Raw genomic sequence first — 18,142 nt, 5'->3', positions numbered from 1 at the left:
ACTCCAGTCTTCTTTTTTCCGCGCTGCTAACTGCATCGCGGTTTCCAGGAGCCCCGTGAGTTACCTCACAACGACTAACTTTAATTCTCAACTTTTTACCCTTTACGGGTCTCGCTCGGTTTGTCACCGGCTGGTGACAAACTTCATACTCTTTTTTGACAAAAAGGAATCCGAATTCATCGACGGATGTCGACGGAGAAAACCTCCGGATTCAAAAAATGTCCGGCCTGCAACCGGACTATGTCCATCACCGACCCGCACGTGGAGTGCGTCCGTTGTTTGGGAGGAGACCACGACATCGCTTCTTGTGCCCAATGTCAAGAAATGACGGCGAAAGGTAGGAAGCTTCGCCATGAAAGAATGGCTCAGATTTTTCAAATCAGAGCACCGACATCGCCGTCGACCTCGACTAGATCTTCCCCGATAGGCGTATCGAAGAAGATACTTCTAAAGAAAGTCCAACAAGGTTCGGGAGATGCTTCCTCGCCAACCCCGTCATCGTCCAGATCCGTTTCTGAGATCCGTCCCAAACATAAACACCGGAGACATCATGCGATTCCTCCGTTGCCATCGCCGGAAGAACCAAGGGCTAAACAGCGGAAGTTGTCATCGACCTCGGTAATCCCTTCAGAGGAATCGACACCGTCGACGTCCGTGGCGGACTTAACAACCTTGATTAAGAAGCTTGTCGCCGATGCCATGAAAGAAGCCATCCCGGCTGCATCTCCAATACCGGCCCTGGTAGGACCGATGCCGACCTACGGGTCGATGCCGACTCCCCAGTCGATGCCGGCCATCGGGCCGATGCCGATGACTCCATCGATGCCGGCCATCGGGCCGATGCCGATGTCTCCATCGATGCCGACTACCGAGTCGATGCCGGTACCATCGTCCACATCGATGCCAGTGCCGATGCCAACGTCATCGTCCATACCGATGCCAATCTCGGTGCCGATGACTGCTGCAGCTCTATCTATTCCGATGGACGTGCCTATCTGCGCTCCAACGATGCCTGCTGCTCCATCGATGTCAACAGCCTCATCTTCGATGCAAATTGCACATCCTTCGATGGAATCGACGAGTGTACATTCTACAATGTCCACAAGTGCTTCCAGACCAATCTCCTCATTGATTCCCATCTCCAGGTTTTCCTTTCTCACTACATCACTTTCTACGGCGGCACAACCACCTCCACATTACACTGTAGCTCCTTCTGCAGCTTCAAGCCGGGGAAAAAAGGCAACAGGAAAGTCCAAACATCCAGAGATTCCCTCTGAGAAAAGATTACATGCTATCCTCACCAAAAGATATCATGATCTTTTATCTTCCTTGCCTTCATACCCGGCGGAAAACAGTGATACCAGTGATGGGGCACCGGACATCCAGGATCCTTTACCAGGACCCTCGGGGGTTCCTCCATCTACAATTCCAAGCCATCCTTCATATCCTCAACCAGAGGATACATGGTCTGACACACAATCGGAGTATTCTTCAGAAGAATTTTTATCAGAAGGTACTCCGCCACAAACCAAGAAGCAATCCCCTCCTGAGGATTTATCCTTTGCTTCTTTCGTTCAAGAGATGTCGGAATCCATCCCTTTTCAACTTCAGGCAGAGAAAGATGACAGACAGCAAACACTGGAGATTCTACAATTTGTAGATCCTCCAAAACATAACCTAGCAATTCCAGTTCATGAAGTACTACTCCAACTTCAGCAACGGATTTGGGAGCACCCATGTACAACACCGGGAGTTAATCGTAGAATTGATTCTACATATTTAGTCCAAGCGGCCCCAGGCTTTGAGAAGCCACAACTACCACACAGTTCATTAGTTGTGGAATCTGCGCAAAAGAAATCAAGAAGGTCAAGAACTCACGCTTCTATCCCTCCTGGGAAAGATAACAGATTCCTAGACCTTATGGGGCGTAAGATTTACCAGGGAGCGATGCTAAATGCGAAAATTGCTGCGTACCAACTGTATATAACACAGCATCAAAGAAACCTGTGGAAGCAGATTGAGGAATTTCTTCCCTCTCTCCCTCAACAGCAGCAGGAGGCAGCACAACACATTGTGCAGAAAGGTCTGGATGCGGGCAAGCATGAGGTGCGAGCGGCGTACGACGCATTTGAGACTTCTTCCAGAACGGCAGCTTCAGGCATCAGTGCTCGAAGATGGGCCTGGTTGAAGGCGTCTGACCTACGTCCAGAGGTCCAGGATAAACTAGTGGACTTGCCTTGCCTGGGCGACAACTTGTTCGGAACAAAAGTACAAGATGCCGTAACGCAGCTTAGAGAGCACTCTGAAACATTAAAACAGCTCTCTACGTTGTCCCACGATGCTCCTACTCACCCTGCCCGCAGGCCGCCACGGCGAGACACCAGACGGCCTTTCTTTAGACCAAGAAGGTATTACCCCCAGACCTCAAGGCCACGCTCTACAAGGCCTCCGCAGCGCCCTCAGCAGAGACAGCAGAGAGCTGCAAGGCCACAGCCTCCGCCCCAAACTGCTTCCACCTCTGGCTTTTGAAAGCAGTCCCGGAGAACAGAGCCAACCCAACCCCTTTCCGAATTTGCCAGTGGGGGGAAGGATTTCCCACTTTTACAACGATTGGGAAAATATCACCACAGATCAATGGGTCTTATCCATAGTTCATCAGGGTTACCACCTAGACTTCACAGCTCCCCCGCCGGAGTGTCCACCACAAAACTCCTATCTCGATCACATACCTCAATTACAAATGGAATTATCTACTCTTCTGAAAGCAAGAGCGGTGGAACACGTACCACGCTCACAGAAGGGAAGAGGATTCTATTCCCGGTATTTCCTCATTCCAAAGAAAACCGGAGGACTGCGTCCAATTCTAGATCTCAGAAATCTCAACAAATTTCTAAGAAAAGAAAAATTCAGAATGGTATCCTTGGGCACCATTCTTCCTCTCATACAAAAGGGGGATTGGCTTTGTTCTCTGGATCTCCAAGACGCTTATACTCACATACCTATTTTCCCACCTCATCGCAAGTACCTAAGATTCAAGGTGGGACGCCAGCATTTCCAATACAGAGTCCTACCATTCGGCCTAGCCTCAGCTCCCAGAGTATTCACAAAATGCCTAGCAGTAATAGCAGGACATTTGCACAAACAAGGTGTTCATGTCTTCCCTTATCTAGACGATTGGCTTATAAAAAGTCAATCTCAACAAGGGGCGCTTACTTCTCTACATTACACAATAAAGGTACTGCACACACTGGGATTTCTCATCAATTATCAAAAATCCCACCTACAACCATCTCATCTACTCCAATACATAGGAGCAGAATTAGACACAAACCTCGCACAAGCTTTTCTTCCAGAAGACCGTGCACATACACTGTCCCAGTTAGCGTACGCCATGTCCACACAACTGCAAGTGACAGCTCATCAGTTCCTAATCTTACTGGGCCACATGGCATCAACGGTTCATGTCACTCCGATGGCACGACTTGCCATGCGACTTACGCAATGGACTCTCCGGTCGCAATGGATCCAAGCCATTCAACCGCTTCATTCTCCCATCCAAGTAACCCACCAACTTCGCTCATCGCTAAACTGGTGGACAATCAAAGACAATTTACGCAAGGGCCTGCCTTTCCAAAAGCCGATCCCTCAAATAACGTTAACTACAGATGCATCCACCTTGGGATGGGGAGCTCATGTAAACTCTCTTCAAACTCAAGGAACTTGGACAAAACTCGAAGCCACATATCAAATCAATTTTCTGGAACTTCGAGCTATACGCTATGCGCTGCATGCGTTCAAGGACTGCCTTTCACACAAGACTGTGTTAATCCAAACGGACAATACGGTGGCCATGTGGTACATCAACAAACAGGGAGGTACGGGCTCGTATCTCCTTTGTCAAGAAGCTGCGCAAATTTGGGACTGGGCCTTGAATCACTCAATGTTACTACAGGCCACTTATCTAGCAGGAATTCAAAATGTACTAGCAGACCGACTCAGTCGGCAATTCCAACCACACGAGTGGTCTCTGAATCCCTCGATAGCGACCAAAATATTCCAATGTTGGGGACAGCCAACAACAGACCTCTTTGCGTCGCACCTCAACCACAAGGTGACCAACTTCTGTTCCCTGCACCAACAGAAGCACCAACCAGCCAAGGACGCCTTTGCTCGCCCTTGGAACTCAGGCCTCCTATATGCATATCCTCCAATACCGCTTATCACCAAGACACTGGTGAAGCTACAACAGGACAAGGGGTCCATGATTCTCATAGCCCCATATTGGCCTCGACAAGTATGGTTTCCCACACTGCTAGACCTGTCAGTCAAGGATCCAATTCGCCTGGGAGTAGCTCCCAATCTCATCACTCAGGATCAGGGCCGGTTGCGCCATCCCAACCTTCAATCCCTATCCTTGACAGCATGGATGTTGAAAGCTTGATCTTACAATCACTTAACCTCTCAACTAATGTATCTCAAGTGCTTATAGCTTCCCGCAAACCTTCCACAAGAAAGAATTATTCTTTCAAGTGGAAACGATTCACTTCCTGGTGCAAGCAAAACAATACAGATCCTTTCACTTGCCCCACAACTACTCTGCTAGATTATCTGTGCTATCTTTCAGACTCTGGACTTCAGACATCGTCAATCAGAGTACATTTGAGTGCAATCTCAGCTTATCATGACAAGATAGGAGATGCACCTATCTCCACACAACCTCTCGTCAGTAGATTCATGAGAGGTCTAACTCAACTTAAACCACCAATTCGGCCCCCAGCTACGCAATGGGACCTGAATCTGGTCTTAACAGGTCTAATGCGTTCTCCCTTTGAACCCATAGATACCTGTGACCTTAAATTTCTCACATGGAAAACTATTTTCCTCATAGCCATTACATCAGCTAGGAGGGTTAGTGAATTACAAGCACTTGTCACATACGAACCTTACACAAAGTTCCTCCATGACAGAGTGGTTCTCCGAACACATCCAAATTCCTTCCCAAGGTAGTTACGGAATTCCACTTAAATCAAACTATAGTTCTACCCACATTCTTTCCAAAGCCTCACTCTCATCAAGGCGAAAGAGCTTTACACACTTTGGACTGTAAACGTGCTTTGTCCTTTTACTTGAATCGCACGACGTCCCTCAGAAAATCCAATCAGCTTTTCGTCTCATATGACCCAAATAAGCCAGGTAAAGCAGTGGGAAAGCATACTCTATCCAATTGGTTAGCAGACTGCATACAATTTTGCTATACAAAAGCAGGCCTTCCTCTCCAAGGGCGAGTAAAGGCACATTCAGTAAGAGCAATGTCAACTTCAATAGCGCATTTTCGTTCAGTGCCAATCGTTGACATTTGTAAAGCAGCAACATGGACTTCTCTCCACACTTTTGCAGCTCACTACTGTTTAGACAAGGAAGGACGACAGGATTCAGCCTATGGACAATCTGTCTTAAAGAACTTGTTTCCAGTTTAATCCCAACTCCTTCTACATCCAACCTGCTGTGTACTTCGGCTGCATCATTTCCACAACAACGCATCACTGCTACATGCACGGACAATGACTCAGCCTCTAGCTTGCTAATCACCCATATGTGAGGACTAGCATCCTGCTTGTCCTGGGATAAAGCAAAATTGCTTACCTTGTAATAGGTGTTATCCCAGGACAGCAGGATGTAGTCCTCACGGAACCCACCCGCCACCCCGCGGAGTTGGGCCTCAGACTTTATTATTATATTTTTGCTTACGCTTATTGCTACATACAAGACTGGAGTGAGACCCCTGTGGCAGGGAATATCATGGCATGCCGGGCATGCTCAGTAGCCTCAGGCAGCCAGTTAAAACTTCTAGAAACTTGCCAGAAGTTTTTCCCGCTTAAGGGCTCCGTGGATGACGTCACCCATATGTGAGGACTACATCCTGCTGTCCTGGGATAACACCTATTACAAGGTAAGCAATTTTGCTTTCCTCTTCTTCCAGGTTGGCCAGCGCCACCTCCTGGAGGTGGAGCATGAACACAAGAATGTTAGTGGGCTGTGTTGTTGATCTGCTGGCTGACTTGTAGATTACAGACTTTGTCAAGGCTCATCAAGTGAGAGCCATGGTGACTTCTGTGGCTCATATGAGAACATGCTTCCATTTAAGACATTTGCCAAGCTGCTGCTTAGTTGCAAATTTCACATCCCACTACTGTTTCAAAAACATGTCTTGAAGGGGAAAGTAACTTTGGATAAGCAGTTTTGAAGAGTCTGTTCACCTAGTAGTGGATCCGGGTTGCTTATTTCAGTAGTTGATCCTGACTGCAGCCCTCAGCTTGAGGCTCCCCACACGTTATGATTAATTCATTCCTGTTTGCATTTTGTGTACCTGTAAACAAAGTTCTCCATAGACAGCTGGATGAATTATCCATACTTAATTCCTGTCCACCTCACTGGAGAGTTGACTACCTCATTAAAGTTTCAGTTCTGGAAGAAACAGAGGGGCTCATGATGCAATATGCACATGTGGGGACTCCCATACATGCTAAGTAAAGCCTTTTCTGAGCCTAAAGAACTGGGTCTGTGTTGGTGCTGTCGGATGACATCACTCACATATTATGGCTAATTGATCCTGTTTATGGAGAACCCTGTTTACAGGCAGGCAGACTTGCTATCCATGCATAAGAACATAAGTTGCCATACTGGGTTAGACCAAGGGTCCATCAAGCCCAGCATCCTGTTTCCAATAGAGGCCAATGCAGGTTTACAAGTACATGGCAATTACACAAACATTAAGTAGACCCCATGCTATTAATGCTAGCAATAGCAGAGGCTATTCCCTAAGTCAGCTTGATTCATAGCAGTTAATGGACTTCTCCAAGAACTTATCCAAACCTTTTTTTTTTAAACCCAGCTACACTAACTGCACTAACCACATTCTCTGATGGCAAATTCCAGAGCTTAATTGTGTGTTGAGAGCACATTTAAAACAAATTGGAGAAAATTATTTTTCTATTTGCAAACTTCAAGGAGTTCTCTCTAGTCCTCTATTATCCGAAAGAGTAAATAACTGATTTATATTTACCCATTCTAGACCTCTCATGATTTTATAGACCTCTATCATATCCCCCATCAGCTGTCTCTTCTTCAAGCTGAACAGCCCAATCCTTTTTAGCCTTTCCTCATATGGGAGCCATTCTGTTTATCATTTTGGTCACCCTTCTCTGTACCTTCTCCAGTGCAACTATATCTTTTTATGTGGCGACCAGATTTGTACACAGTATTCAAGGTGCAGTCTCACCATGGAGCAATACCGAGGCATTAAGACATTTTCTGTTTTATTCATCATTCCTTTCCTAATAATTCCTAACATTCTGTTTGCTTTTTTGACTGCCGCAGCACACTGAGGCAATGATTTCAATGTATTATCCACTGACACCTAGATCTTTTTCCTGGGTGGTAGCTCCTGATATGGAACCAAACATTGTGTAACTACAGCATGGGTTATTTTTCCCTATTTGTATGTGCTTGCACTTGTGTACATTAAATTTCATCTGCCATTTGGATGCCAATCTTCTAGTCTCACAAGGTCCTCCTGTAATGTATCACAATCCGCTTGTGATTTAACTACTCTGAATAATTTTGTATCATCTGCAGATTTGATTACCTCACTCATCATATTCCTTTCCAGATCATTTATATATATATTGAAAAGCACCAGTCCAAGTACAGATTCCTGAGGCACTCCACTGTTTACCCTTTTCCACTGAGAAAATTGACCATTTAATCCTACTCTGTGTTCCCTGTCTTTTAACCAGTTTGTAATCCATGAAAGGACATTGCTTCCTATCCCATGACTTTTTAGTTTTCTTAGAAGCCTCTCATGAGGGACTTTGTCACCCGCCTTCTGAAAATCCAAATACACTACATCTACCGGTTCATCTTTATTCATGTTTATGAACCCCCTTCAAAAAAAATGAAGCAGATTTATGAGGCAAGACTTCCTTTGGATAAATCTATGCTGACTGTGTTCAATTAAACCATGACTTTCTGTAAGCTCTGTGATTTTGATCTTAGTTTCCACTATTTTTCCCGGCACTGAAGTCAGGCTCACCGGTCTATAGTTTCCCAGATCACCCCTGGAGCCCTTTTTAAATATTAGGGTTACATTGCCCACCCTCCAATCTTTAGGTACAATGTATGATTTTAATGAGAGAGTACAAATTTTAACTAACATCTGAAATTTCATTTTTGAGTTACTTCATAATTCTGGGATGTATACCATCTGGTCCAGGTGATTTGCTACTCTTTAGTTTGTCAATCTGGTCTACCACATCTTCCAGATTCACAATGAGTTGGTTCAGTTCATCTGACTCATCTCCCTTGAAAACCAAATCCGGAACCGGTATCGCCCCAATATCCTTATTAGTAAACACAGAAGCAAAGAATTAATTTCGTTTTTCTGCAGTGACCTAATCTTTCCTAAGAGCCCCTTTAACCCCTTGGTTATCTAATGTTGCAACAGAATCCCTCGCAGGTTTTCTGCTTTGGATATATTTTAAAAAGGTTTTATTTTGAGTTTTTGCCTCTGTGGCCAAATTCATTTCAAATTCTCTCTTAGCCTGTCTTATCAATGTTTTACATGTAACTTGGCAATGCTTGTGCTTTTTTCCTATTTTCTTCAGATGGATCCTTCTTTCAATTTTTGAAGCATGTTTTTTGGATAAAATATCCAGATTACAACCATTTAAGGGTAAAGTTTTCAAAGAACATTGCTGTTAAAGTGCAGATGCTGTTTAAAAAAAAAAGCAGCTGTGGTGCGGGCCCATCAGCCTAGTTTTCCCCTAAGAAAACATGAGGCCACTGGCGGCCAAGCCACCACATACAAGCCCCTCAAAATACGGCAGAAACATAGCAAGTGTGTAGGCCCAAAACCCACTCTCCCCTCTCCCAGAAATTACTGAGTCTATATGTAAAGTACGGGACTGGCAGAAGCCTGTTTCATGCTAGACCCTGTTCTACCAGATCTTGACCTATACCTGGGCTTCAGCCCTCGCCTGAGAAGTCCTGGCAGCAGTCCGCGCCCAGGAGGAACAATGGCTGCCACAGGTTGGAGATCACTTGCTGCAGCTCTGGTGACACTCTTCTTCGCTAAGATACACTCCTTGTGAAAGTGTGATACAGTCACGGCCTCCCCAGAGTGAGTCCCGACTGTTTGGACCAGCCCAAACACAAGCCCGGAGCTAAGATTAAGATGGAGCAGCCTTCAAGAATCTAGTGGATCTAAAATGGAGGCAATATAAAATATGAATGCCCGGCTTTTCACCCTTCAGCAAAAGGTGGACTGACATCAGGGGCCTACTGCCAGCTCGGGTGAATGGTCTCTTCAGATTTGTGTTACCTGGCAGCAGCAACTGAACACAAGCAATTCATAGTGCAATACAAGTGGTTCATGTGGCTATGCTTAGTAGTCAAACATGAATTTTCCAGTGCTTTCTAGAAACACAAAAGCCTTTCACTGTGTTATGCAGTCATTCCTGCACTGAAGCAGCCCTGCAACTCCTATCTTCTTTTTTGTCTGCTGAGATTGTCTGATATTTATTTATTTAATAGATTTTTATATACCGTCATTCAGACAAGCCAACACAACGGTTTACAAGCTTAAGATACAATAAAAGTTACAATTTAAATTCATAGAAAAGAAACCTAATAGCATCTTATAAAATTAAGAACAAATTTAAAAATAATAAAATAAAATCAGCGCAATAGAAAAACAAATTAAATTAAACTAGTAAAATAGGTCACTGTTAAAATTGCGTACATGATGTAAAATAAGTAAAGGGCTGTCATGATGTCAATCAAATTAAAATAAATAAAAGTAGGGAACTATCCTGTCACTAGTCAAATTAAAATGAGCATTTTAAATATAATCTATACAGTTAATACATCATTCGCTGAATTAAAGTACTCAATAAAAACGAAAGCCGCTCTGAATAATGGTAAAATGAGAATTATAATAAAGCATTCTCAATCACTTTCTTTAAAAGCAATGCCGAATAGCCATGTTTAAGTTCTTTTTAAAAATTTTGATATCAGTTTGCAGTCTCAACTCTGTGGGAAGCGCATTCCACAGTTTAGGCCCAGCCAGTGAAATACTTCTTTCTCTTACCTGGCTCAGATGGGCAGAATTTACTTATGGGATTACTAAGAGGCCCTTATTTGTAGATCTCAAATTTTTTTGTGGTTTGTGTAAGCAAATTGTTGCATTCAACCAATCTGTTTGGTCTCCATAGATGTTTATATAAGATGCAGAACACTTTAAATTGAGCACGATATTTTATTGGTAACCAGTGTAGCTTTATTAATATCGGCACAATTAAGCTCTGGAATTTGTTGCCAGAGGATGTGGTTAGTGCAGTTAGTATAGCTGGGTTTAAAAAAGGATTGGATAAGTTCTTGGAGGAGAAGTCCATTACCTGCTATTAATTAAGTTGACTTAGAAAATAGCCACTGCTATTATTAGCAACAGTAACATGGAATAGTCTTAGTTTTTGGGTACTTGCCAGGTATTTCTAGCCTGGATTGGCCACTGTTGGAAACAGGATGCTGGGCTTGATGGACCCTTGGTCTGACCCAATATGGCATCATGTTATGTTCTTAAATACCTGAGGCAACAGGGAGATACAATGACTTGCCCATGATTACAAGGAAAGTCATTAGGGGAAGTGGGATTTGAACTCTGGTTGTCCTGGTTTGCAGCACAGTGCTTTAACCACTAGCCCACTGCTTCCCCCATAACCTGTACATTGAAAGATTAGTGATTTATATAGTTAATTAATCTGAGTCACTTAGATTACTGGTGAACTGTTTTCTTCAGAGAGCACTCGTTACATGTAAGCAACTTTACTTTTTGTTGAAAAGAAACAAAAGGAAAACTGAGATATATTCTGTCATAGCTGGAAGCCCATAATGACTGTCAAATCTTTCCCTTTCCATGCTTGGAATACCTTGCAGATGTCCATCTACAAATGTTTGTCATTGTGAGTGTAACATTTGGAAAGAGAGGTTTAGTAAATTTCGTGATATTCTACGTTTTTTCTATGCATTTGTGCAAAGTGCCATAGTGCTGAAGCATATCCATGTAACCTAGAAAGCTGATTTATTAAATACACTATTATTCAGCCAAAATTAATCCATTCAGTTGTAGCTAGGAATCATTCTATACTTATGCTTCTCTTCCCCTCATAACTGATAATTTGTATATGAAGTTGTTAATTGATATAATTATTATTCCCAAAATGTGCTTATATTGTTACAGCACACTTTTGGGAGTAATTTTATTACACCGCACATAAGTTGGCTAGCAATTATTCACAGAAGTTACACCAGTTTTCAAAACGGCCTAATGTGTATATAGTTCCACTTTGAAAATGATCCCAACAAAACTAGGTGCACACAATTATACCTGCCACTTGATGTGCATAGTTTTAGCAAAAAGTATGCATGTTAAGGCCTAACCCTGCCCAGACTCCGGAACATCTCTTCCCCCCCATGAATTTAAAAGTAAGCACATCCGTTACACAATTTTTCAAAGGGCCATTTCTGCAGCTAAAACATGACTTTACCTGAGAAAGGCCCTTTGAAAATGACCCTGTCTAAGTGGAGGAAGCAAATAGTGGTCGGCTTTCTTCTTTGAGGAAGGAGAGATTTCACAAGCTACCATAGAATTGGAAAGTAAATTGATTTAGTATTTAGCAGATATCCTCCATGCCTTTAGCCTACTAATTATTTCTATGTAAGGAGATATGTTTTCCAAGGACTTGTTACTGAGGAACTGATTTTGTAAAGGATGTGGTGAAGTAGCCAAGTTTGCACTGATAATATATGTTGAGGAATTCTTTATGGGGTAGAAGGAAAAAAATTTAAATTTTTTTTTTCTCATTTTACTTCTGCAGGTATATATTTGGTCTTTGCATTCGAAAAGCAGCTGTGAAACCCTCCCAAGAAATCACTTAATGGAAACTCAGAAGTCAGATATTTTGCTTTTAGGATTGTGTTTTTGTTTTAAAACAAAGCTTTCTGATCTAAAAATTGTAGCAGCTTTGAAGGGTTTATATTGTGCGTGGGTTCATTTTTGTTTTAGTTATTTTTCATTTATTACGATGTGTGCAGAGCACTGCCAAAAAAGCTGAATCTACATATTGAAACGGAATTACAGTTGCCTGTCTGGGACAGATGGACTTTTGCTTGTACATAAGAGGGAGACTGAACCCTAGGCATTTTAAAACTTTTTTTTTTTTACGTATATCTGCATGGTTGTGGAAACGCTTACAGTACCATTTCATTTTGCACAAATCTTGTAGAAAAATTATACATATGTGATCCTCCCTCATATTCTAGTAACTAAATATTGTTGTAATGGTTATCAAAACATTTTGTGACATGAAATGTAATTCAGATTTAATTTTGCATTTTTTGTCTACAAAAGGTACATTTTATTCTATAGTTTTTCTTTACATGTAAGACCTCATTTGTTGTGTTTCCTGTCAATTGAAATATTTTGGGCAATGTCAGTTTTTATTCACTCTGACATAATTTGAAAATGTTTGTAAAGTACATTATTTGTCCTTTTTGGGGGAAAAATACACTAATATTTCTTTTTAGTGCATTTGCCTAAAGGTCTGTGAAAGGCATCTACTTTGTAGATGGCATTTGATCATTGTATGTGCAAGTTGCTAATGGGTTAATGCTATGGTACTTCTGAACATATTAAAATATTAATCTGAGAATCAGACTGCTGTTTCTGCCAAGGAGCTATTGAGTACAAGTGGTGCTTGATAAGTGAGAGAATTTGCATGCTACTTAATACCTCTTGTGGGTCAAAATTTGGTGTTTAAACAATCTCATCTTTAGGTCATAAAGAAAATGCAGATTTCCTCTTTATCCAGGCAGGCCAGTCCACACACATGGGGCTGTGCACTCCAACCAGCAGGTGGAAACAGAGGTCACAGACTTGCTGATGTCATACTCATAAAGCTCAGCACATATATCATCCTGCCAGTATTCTCCATATCCAGCAGATGGATGTTCATACTTGCTTGTGGAGGCCTTCCAGGATAGGGCAGGTGACTTGACCAGCCTCCTGAGATAATAGCTGACGCTCCCTCCCTCAGATGAGAGTCTTGAATAGGAAGGCAGGAGTGAGGTGAAGGCTGGTGCCCTAGCTCCCCTTCTGACAGTGGAAGAGTTTGGTATGGTAAGGAGGCTTTGGGCTCAGCCCTGCTGTATCTCTCTTCCTCTTCTCTGTCTTTGTCCTGTTTCCCCTCAGCGTGCCGTCCGTGCTCTGATTGCTGCAGGCTAATGGTTTGCTCCTGTAAGCTGACCGAGAAAGTTTAGTTTAAAAAAAGAAAAGAAAATTGGTGCAGCAGCAGTCAGATATTTCTGACCACATGGGTCACCTGGCCATCTGAGAGCTGTCTTGAGTGGCACAGTGCACTTGGTGTTGGCAGGCTGCTTTCTGAGCCAGCTGGGAGAGCGATCATAACCACAAAGGAAGCACACAGCAGGCGCCATTGTATTAGAGGTAGTGTCCAGGTACCAGCACGGGAAAAGGCTTTGCATTTGTTCTGCCTGCCGTATGAGAGTTATTAGCCCCAGGAGATCCCTCAGCATTTGTCAGAAGTATGTTGAGGCGCAGGGAGAGGTCCTTTCAGGAGAGTTTGTAACTGTGTGGGTGGTTTAGGGAATCTTGTTCAGGGGGCTTTCCTTATGCAAGAGGAAGGTGTAGTAGCAGCTTCTCCCAGGACTGGTGAGGAGCTTTCCCTGCCACCTCTATTGCTGGTTTGGGCTCGGAAGGAGTCTTGCAATGAGTGGACCTCTTGGCCATTTTGTGGGTAGAGGTTTTTTCAAAAGCCTTCAGGCTTTTTGTCAGGGACAGGAAGGGTTCTGTGTAGGTTCTCGAGATTGCCTGTGCCAGAGGTTTCCAACCTCGAGGCCCTGGAAGCATTCAATCATCCCTCTTTCCCTCACAGACGGGTAAAGCAGAGGAAGGGGTAGAGTGATGAAGGTGCAGACTGCGTTCCTTCAGGAGACTCCTAGATGGAGTTGGGGTCCTTGGTGGGGAATGCTGACAAGATGGTGTTGGAAGACCGGGAGATTCCTCCAGATGTGGGACCGCATAGGACAATGCTTTTGCTTTTTCACAGGGACGAGATGTCTGGTTTGACTTCTAAGACCCTAAAGGCCATTGGTTGTGAGGAAACCCTGTTTCTGGCAGCTCAGGATCCATGAAGGACTGAATTATGGTTAGCTTGTGGAAGGCATCATTTTTTGTATCTGCATGAGGCTGTGCAAAGGTTGATAGATCTGGAATGGAATTCTCCTGAGGCTAATTTTAAAGGGGATTGATCCTTAGCGGGGTTGTATTCTATAGATCTTAACACTAGGGAAGACTTCCGTTTTTCAAAAGTGGGCTGCACTGTGACAAAACAGACCACCATTCTGGTGGAAGGAGGTGCAGCTCTGAAGGATACCAAAGATCGGAAGATTGAGGCAATTCTGAAGTAGGCCTTTGAAGTAGTGGCCATGAATCTGCAGATCTCTGCTTTTTGTTGTATGGTAGTGAGAGCCAGTTTGTTTAGCCCAGGAAGCTCTGGGTAAGAATAGCCCATTCTTGGAGCCAGGGGCCATATTCCTGGCTGATACAGGCTATGATTTGGTGCTTATGACAGCTTGTGGAGAAGCATCAATGATTGTAGCCCGATATCTCCTTTGTCTATGTAACTGATCAGCTGATACAATTTCAGAGTCTAACCTTACCAAGTTGCCCTTCAAGGGTCATTTATTCTTTGGGGATGAATTGGAGAAAATGGCAGATCATTGGGGAGAGTCCAAGTTTACATAGTTGCCAGAAGACAGGAAGTTGGCCTTCCATTTTCCTTCCGCGAAAAGGCAATTCTGGAGCTCTCAGCATTTTCGTCCATCCAGAGGTTCAGGTAATCAGAGAATCCGGAAGTTGGGGAGGTCACAGTTCTTTCAAGCCAAGAAGTCTGGTAAGGACGACGGCTCTGGTTTTGGAGTTTCTCGTTCCTCCCAATGAAGTTTTGTGGGTCCATTCTTTGGTGCCAGAGATAAGCAGCCACATGTCTCAATTTTATTGGAGATGGACCCACATCACTTCCAACCAATGGGTTCTGGAGGTGATGCAGGACGGATATGTTCTGGAGTTTATCCATCCTCATACAGACGCTTTTATGGTTTCCCCTTGCAACTTCATAGAAAATGGGCAGCCTTCCAATCCACGTTGCAGTAGCTGCTCGATGTGAGGGGCCATTGTTCCAGTCCCAAAGGATCAGGAAGGTACAGGCCATTATTCCATTTACTTTGTACTCCCCAAGAAGGAAGGCGTCTTCCAGCCTATCCTGGATAAGAAAGGAGTCAATTGAGCTCTTTGGGTTACCCAATTCAGGATGGAAGGGAGAGTTTCTGATTTTGCTCAGTCTCTCGGAGGCTTATTTTCACATTCCAATTGTTAGGTTGGCATTACCAGTTTCAGATGTAACCTTTTGGTTTGGCCAAGATACCCAGAACCTTTTCCAAGATGATGGTTGTCATGGCCATGGTGCTTCACATGGAAGGAATTCAGGTTCATCTATACTTGGTCGACTGGTTAATTAGATCCAAGACAGAAGCGGAGAGCCCCACATAGTGTTGAGCAGGGTGGATCAGCTGCTGCAACACCTGGGATGGGTAGTGAATTTGGCCAAGAGAAGCCTGCAGCCACCTCAGGTTATGGACTACCTGGGGGTCCGGTTAGATAAGGCTCAAGGCAAGGTGTTTTATTCCAAAACAGCGCATTCGGAAAATCTGGTGCCGGGCATTGCAGGCGGCAGTCCATCCATACCTACAGACACTGAGATCAGTGGCAGCAACAATAGAGGTTGTTCCTTGGGCGCAGGCACATATGTGTCCTCTGTGAAGGTCCCTCCTGGTCTGTTGCACATTGATTCTCTGGTCTCAGGGATACAATGTGCAACACCTTGCTGCCAGAGGTGAGACAGCAATTATTCTGATGGCTATTAAGCATTTGAGAAGGGGCATGGATTTGGAGATTTTCGAATGGTTGATGGTCACGACGGATGGTGAGTCTCCAGGGCTGGGGAGCTCACTGTCAGGAGTTGGTAACAGAGGGACAGAGGTCTCCCGAGGATGCGTCTTGATCCATCAACTGTCTGGAAGCCCCAGCAATTCATCTAGCCTTCTTAGAGTTTGCAGATCGGTTAGAAGGAAGAGCTGTACGAGTGATGTTGGACAACACTATAGCGGTGGCCTATATAAATCTATCATTGCATCCAGATGTGTCTAGGTTTTTGTGAGGTGTGAAGCACCTTAGGCCCCCTTTGCGTTTCCCAGTGCTTTTGTAGGATTTGAATCTGATCCTTTGTGGTGGGTCTGACATTTCACCCACTTTAAGGCCTTTTGCATTTGTTGATCCTGAAAACTGTGTTTCTTGTCACTATTTATTCAGCGAGGTGGATTTCAGAACTGCTGGTCTTATCTTGTTGAGAGCCCTTCTTGGTCATCACTCCGGATAGGATCCAGATAAGGATGGTGCCTTCCTTTCTGCTGAAGGTGGTTTCAGACTTTCATTTGAATCCGTCAGTGTTGTTGCCATCCGTGGATAGAGATTTGGATGAGTAGAAGTTAAGAAATTTACATCCCTTAGATGTGAGGTGACATTTATTGAGATACCTGGAGTTACAAATTAATTTCATATGACTGATCAACATTTTCTTCTTCATGGTGGTGTGTAGAAGGGAGAGGCAGCTTCTTGCGCCACAGTGGCTAGTTGGATTAAGGAAATTGTGACAGCGACCTTTGTGGATGTCTCTATCGAAGCAAGTGAGGGCACGCTAAACCCAGGCATATGCGGTTTCCTGGCAGAATTGCACTTGGTCTCTCCGGTGGAGTTGTTTAGGGCGGCAACATGGTCTTCATTTCATATGTTTGCCAAGTATTATTGACTGGAGTTGGCAGGAAGGAAAGATGGTTTCTTTGCTAAGGCAGTGCTGCTTGGGGCACCGACATCCTTCTGCCCTTCTGAGGAGTACTTTGGTACATCCCACTTGTGTGGACTGGCCCGCCTGGATGAAGAGGAAGGTGAAATTACTTCTTACCTGATAATTTCCTTTCTTCTAAGACAGGCAGGCCAATCCACCATCCCACCCTGGGCAGCCTTGTGGTGTTAGTTTCTTCTGTCGTCTAGGATCCTTGTCAAGGGTATTATAATGGTTAAAGGATCTTGGATAGGGACTGGACCAGCACTGAACCTGGTAAGTTGTTCCCTTTATAGAAAAGTTCTTATTGTTCCTGTGTATTTGTGTGATGCTGAGTTCAGTGCTTCCATTATTTAAAAAAAAAAAAAAAAAAGAACACACTAAAAGAAGGAGCTTGTTGGATGCAATATTTTCTTGTTAACGAGTTGGTTTAGTGTCTACAGTTGGCTTTTGAAGAAAATACTGGCAGGCTGATGTCTGTGCTAAGCTATGAGTGACACATTTATTTTATTTATTTATAAACTTTTATATACCGACATTCGTAGGAACATCACGCCGGTTTACAAGCAACTATAAAGAAAGGTAAATTACAATCAGTGAGTCAGTGATTTCTGTCTCCATCTGCTGGCTGGAGTACACACCCCAATTGGCAGGTAAGAAGTAATTTCACCATCTTGGCTTTTCAAGTCTTTCTTTCAAGTTTGAGTGGAGAAAACAGAATCAAGGGTGCCATCTGATCATTTTTGGACTAATTTTCTTCTGAAATATGAAGAGGGGAAAAAAGTAAGGATGTCACAACTTCATCACTTATAGACTTAATGCAACTTAACTTGGTCTGATCTAGCGGTCTCATGACCAGGTATACTTTCCTTTCTCTCCAACTCCATTTAAGAAACATATTCCTCTATGAGCAGTGCCAATTTGAAAAGTATTTGTCTTTTTGTTATCTTTCAAATGTCCTCATGCTTACTTCTGTATCATTGAGTATCTAGAGCTTAATGCTTAAACTTGCCATTTCACCTCCTGAGAAGCTGAATAGAAGCAAAAATGATGCTTCTCTTATCTTGACACCTGTTTTGGCAGTTTTATTATTGCTTGATCAATTGCTT

At 43.6% G+C, this 18,142-nt stretch overlaps 1 protein-coding gene across 1 annotated transcript in view; it reads left to right on the top strand.

Annotated features, from left to right (window-relative positions):
* The window catches only part of RNMT (RNA guanine-7 methyltransferase), a 99,391-nt gene extending 81,965 nt beyond the window's left edge, over positions 1–17,426 (top strand). Inside the window, exon 11 of the mRNA XM_029590924.1 lies at positions 11,934–17,426. Within this exon, the coding sequence (XP_029446784.1) occupies positions 11,934–11,971 (38 nt within the window). The 3' untranslated portion in view covers positions 11,972–17,426. The remainder of the gene's footprint in view (positions 1–11,933) is intronic.
* The last annotated feature ends 716 nt before the right edge of the window (positions 17,427–18,142 follow it).

This window comes from Rhinatrema bivittatum, chromosome 2 (genome assembly GCF_901001135.1).
Source record: "Rhinatrema bivittatum chromosome 2, aRhiBiv1.1, whole genome shotgun sequence".
Taxonomy (NCBI): domain Eukaryota; kingdom Metazoa; phylum Chordata; class Amphibia; order Gymnophiona; family Rhinatrematidae; genus Rhinatrema; species Rhinatrema bivittatum.
This window is presented reverse-complemented; position numbering and strand designations above follow the sequence as displayed.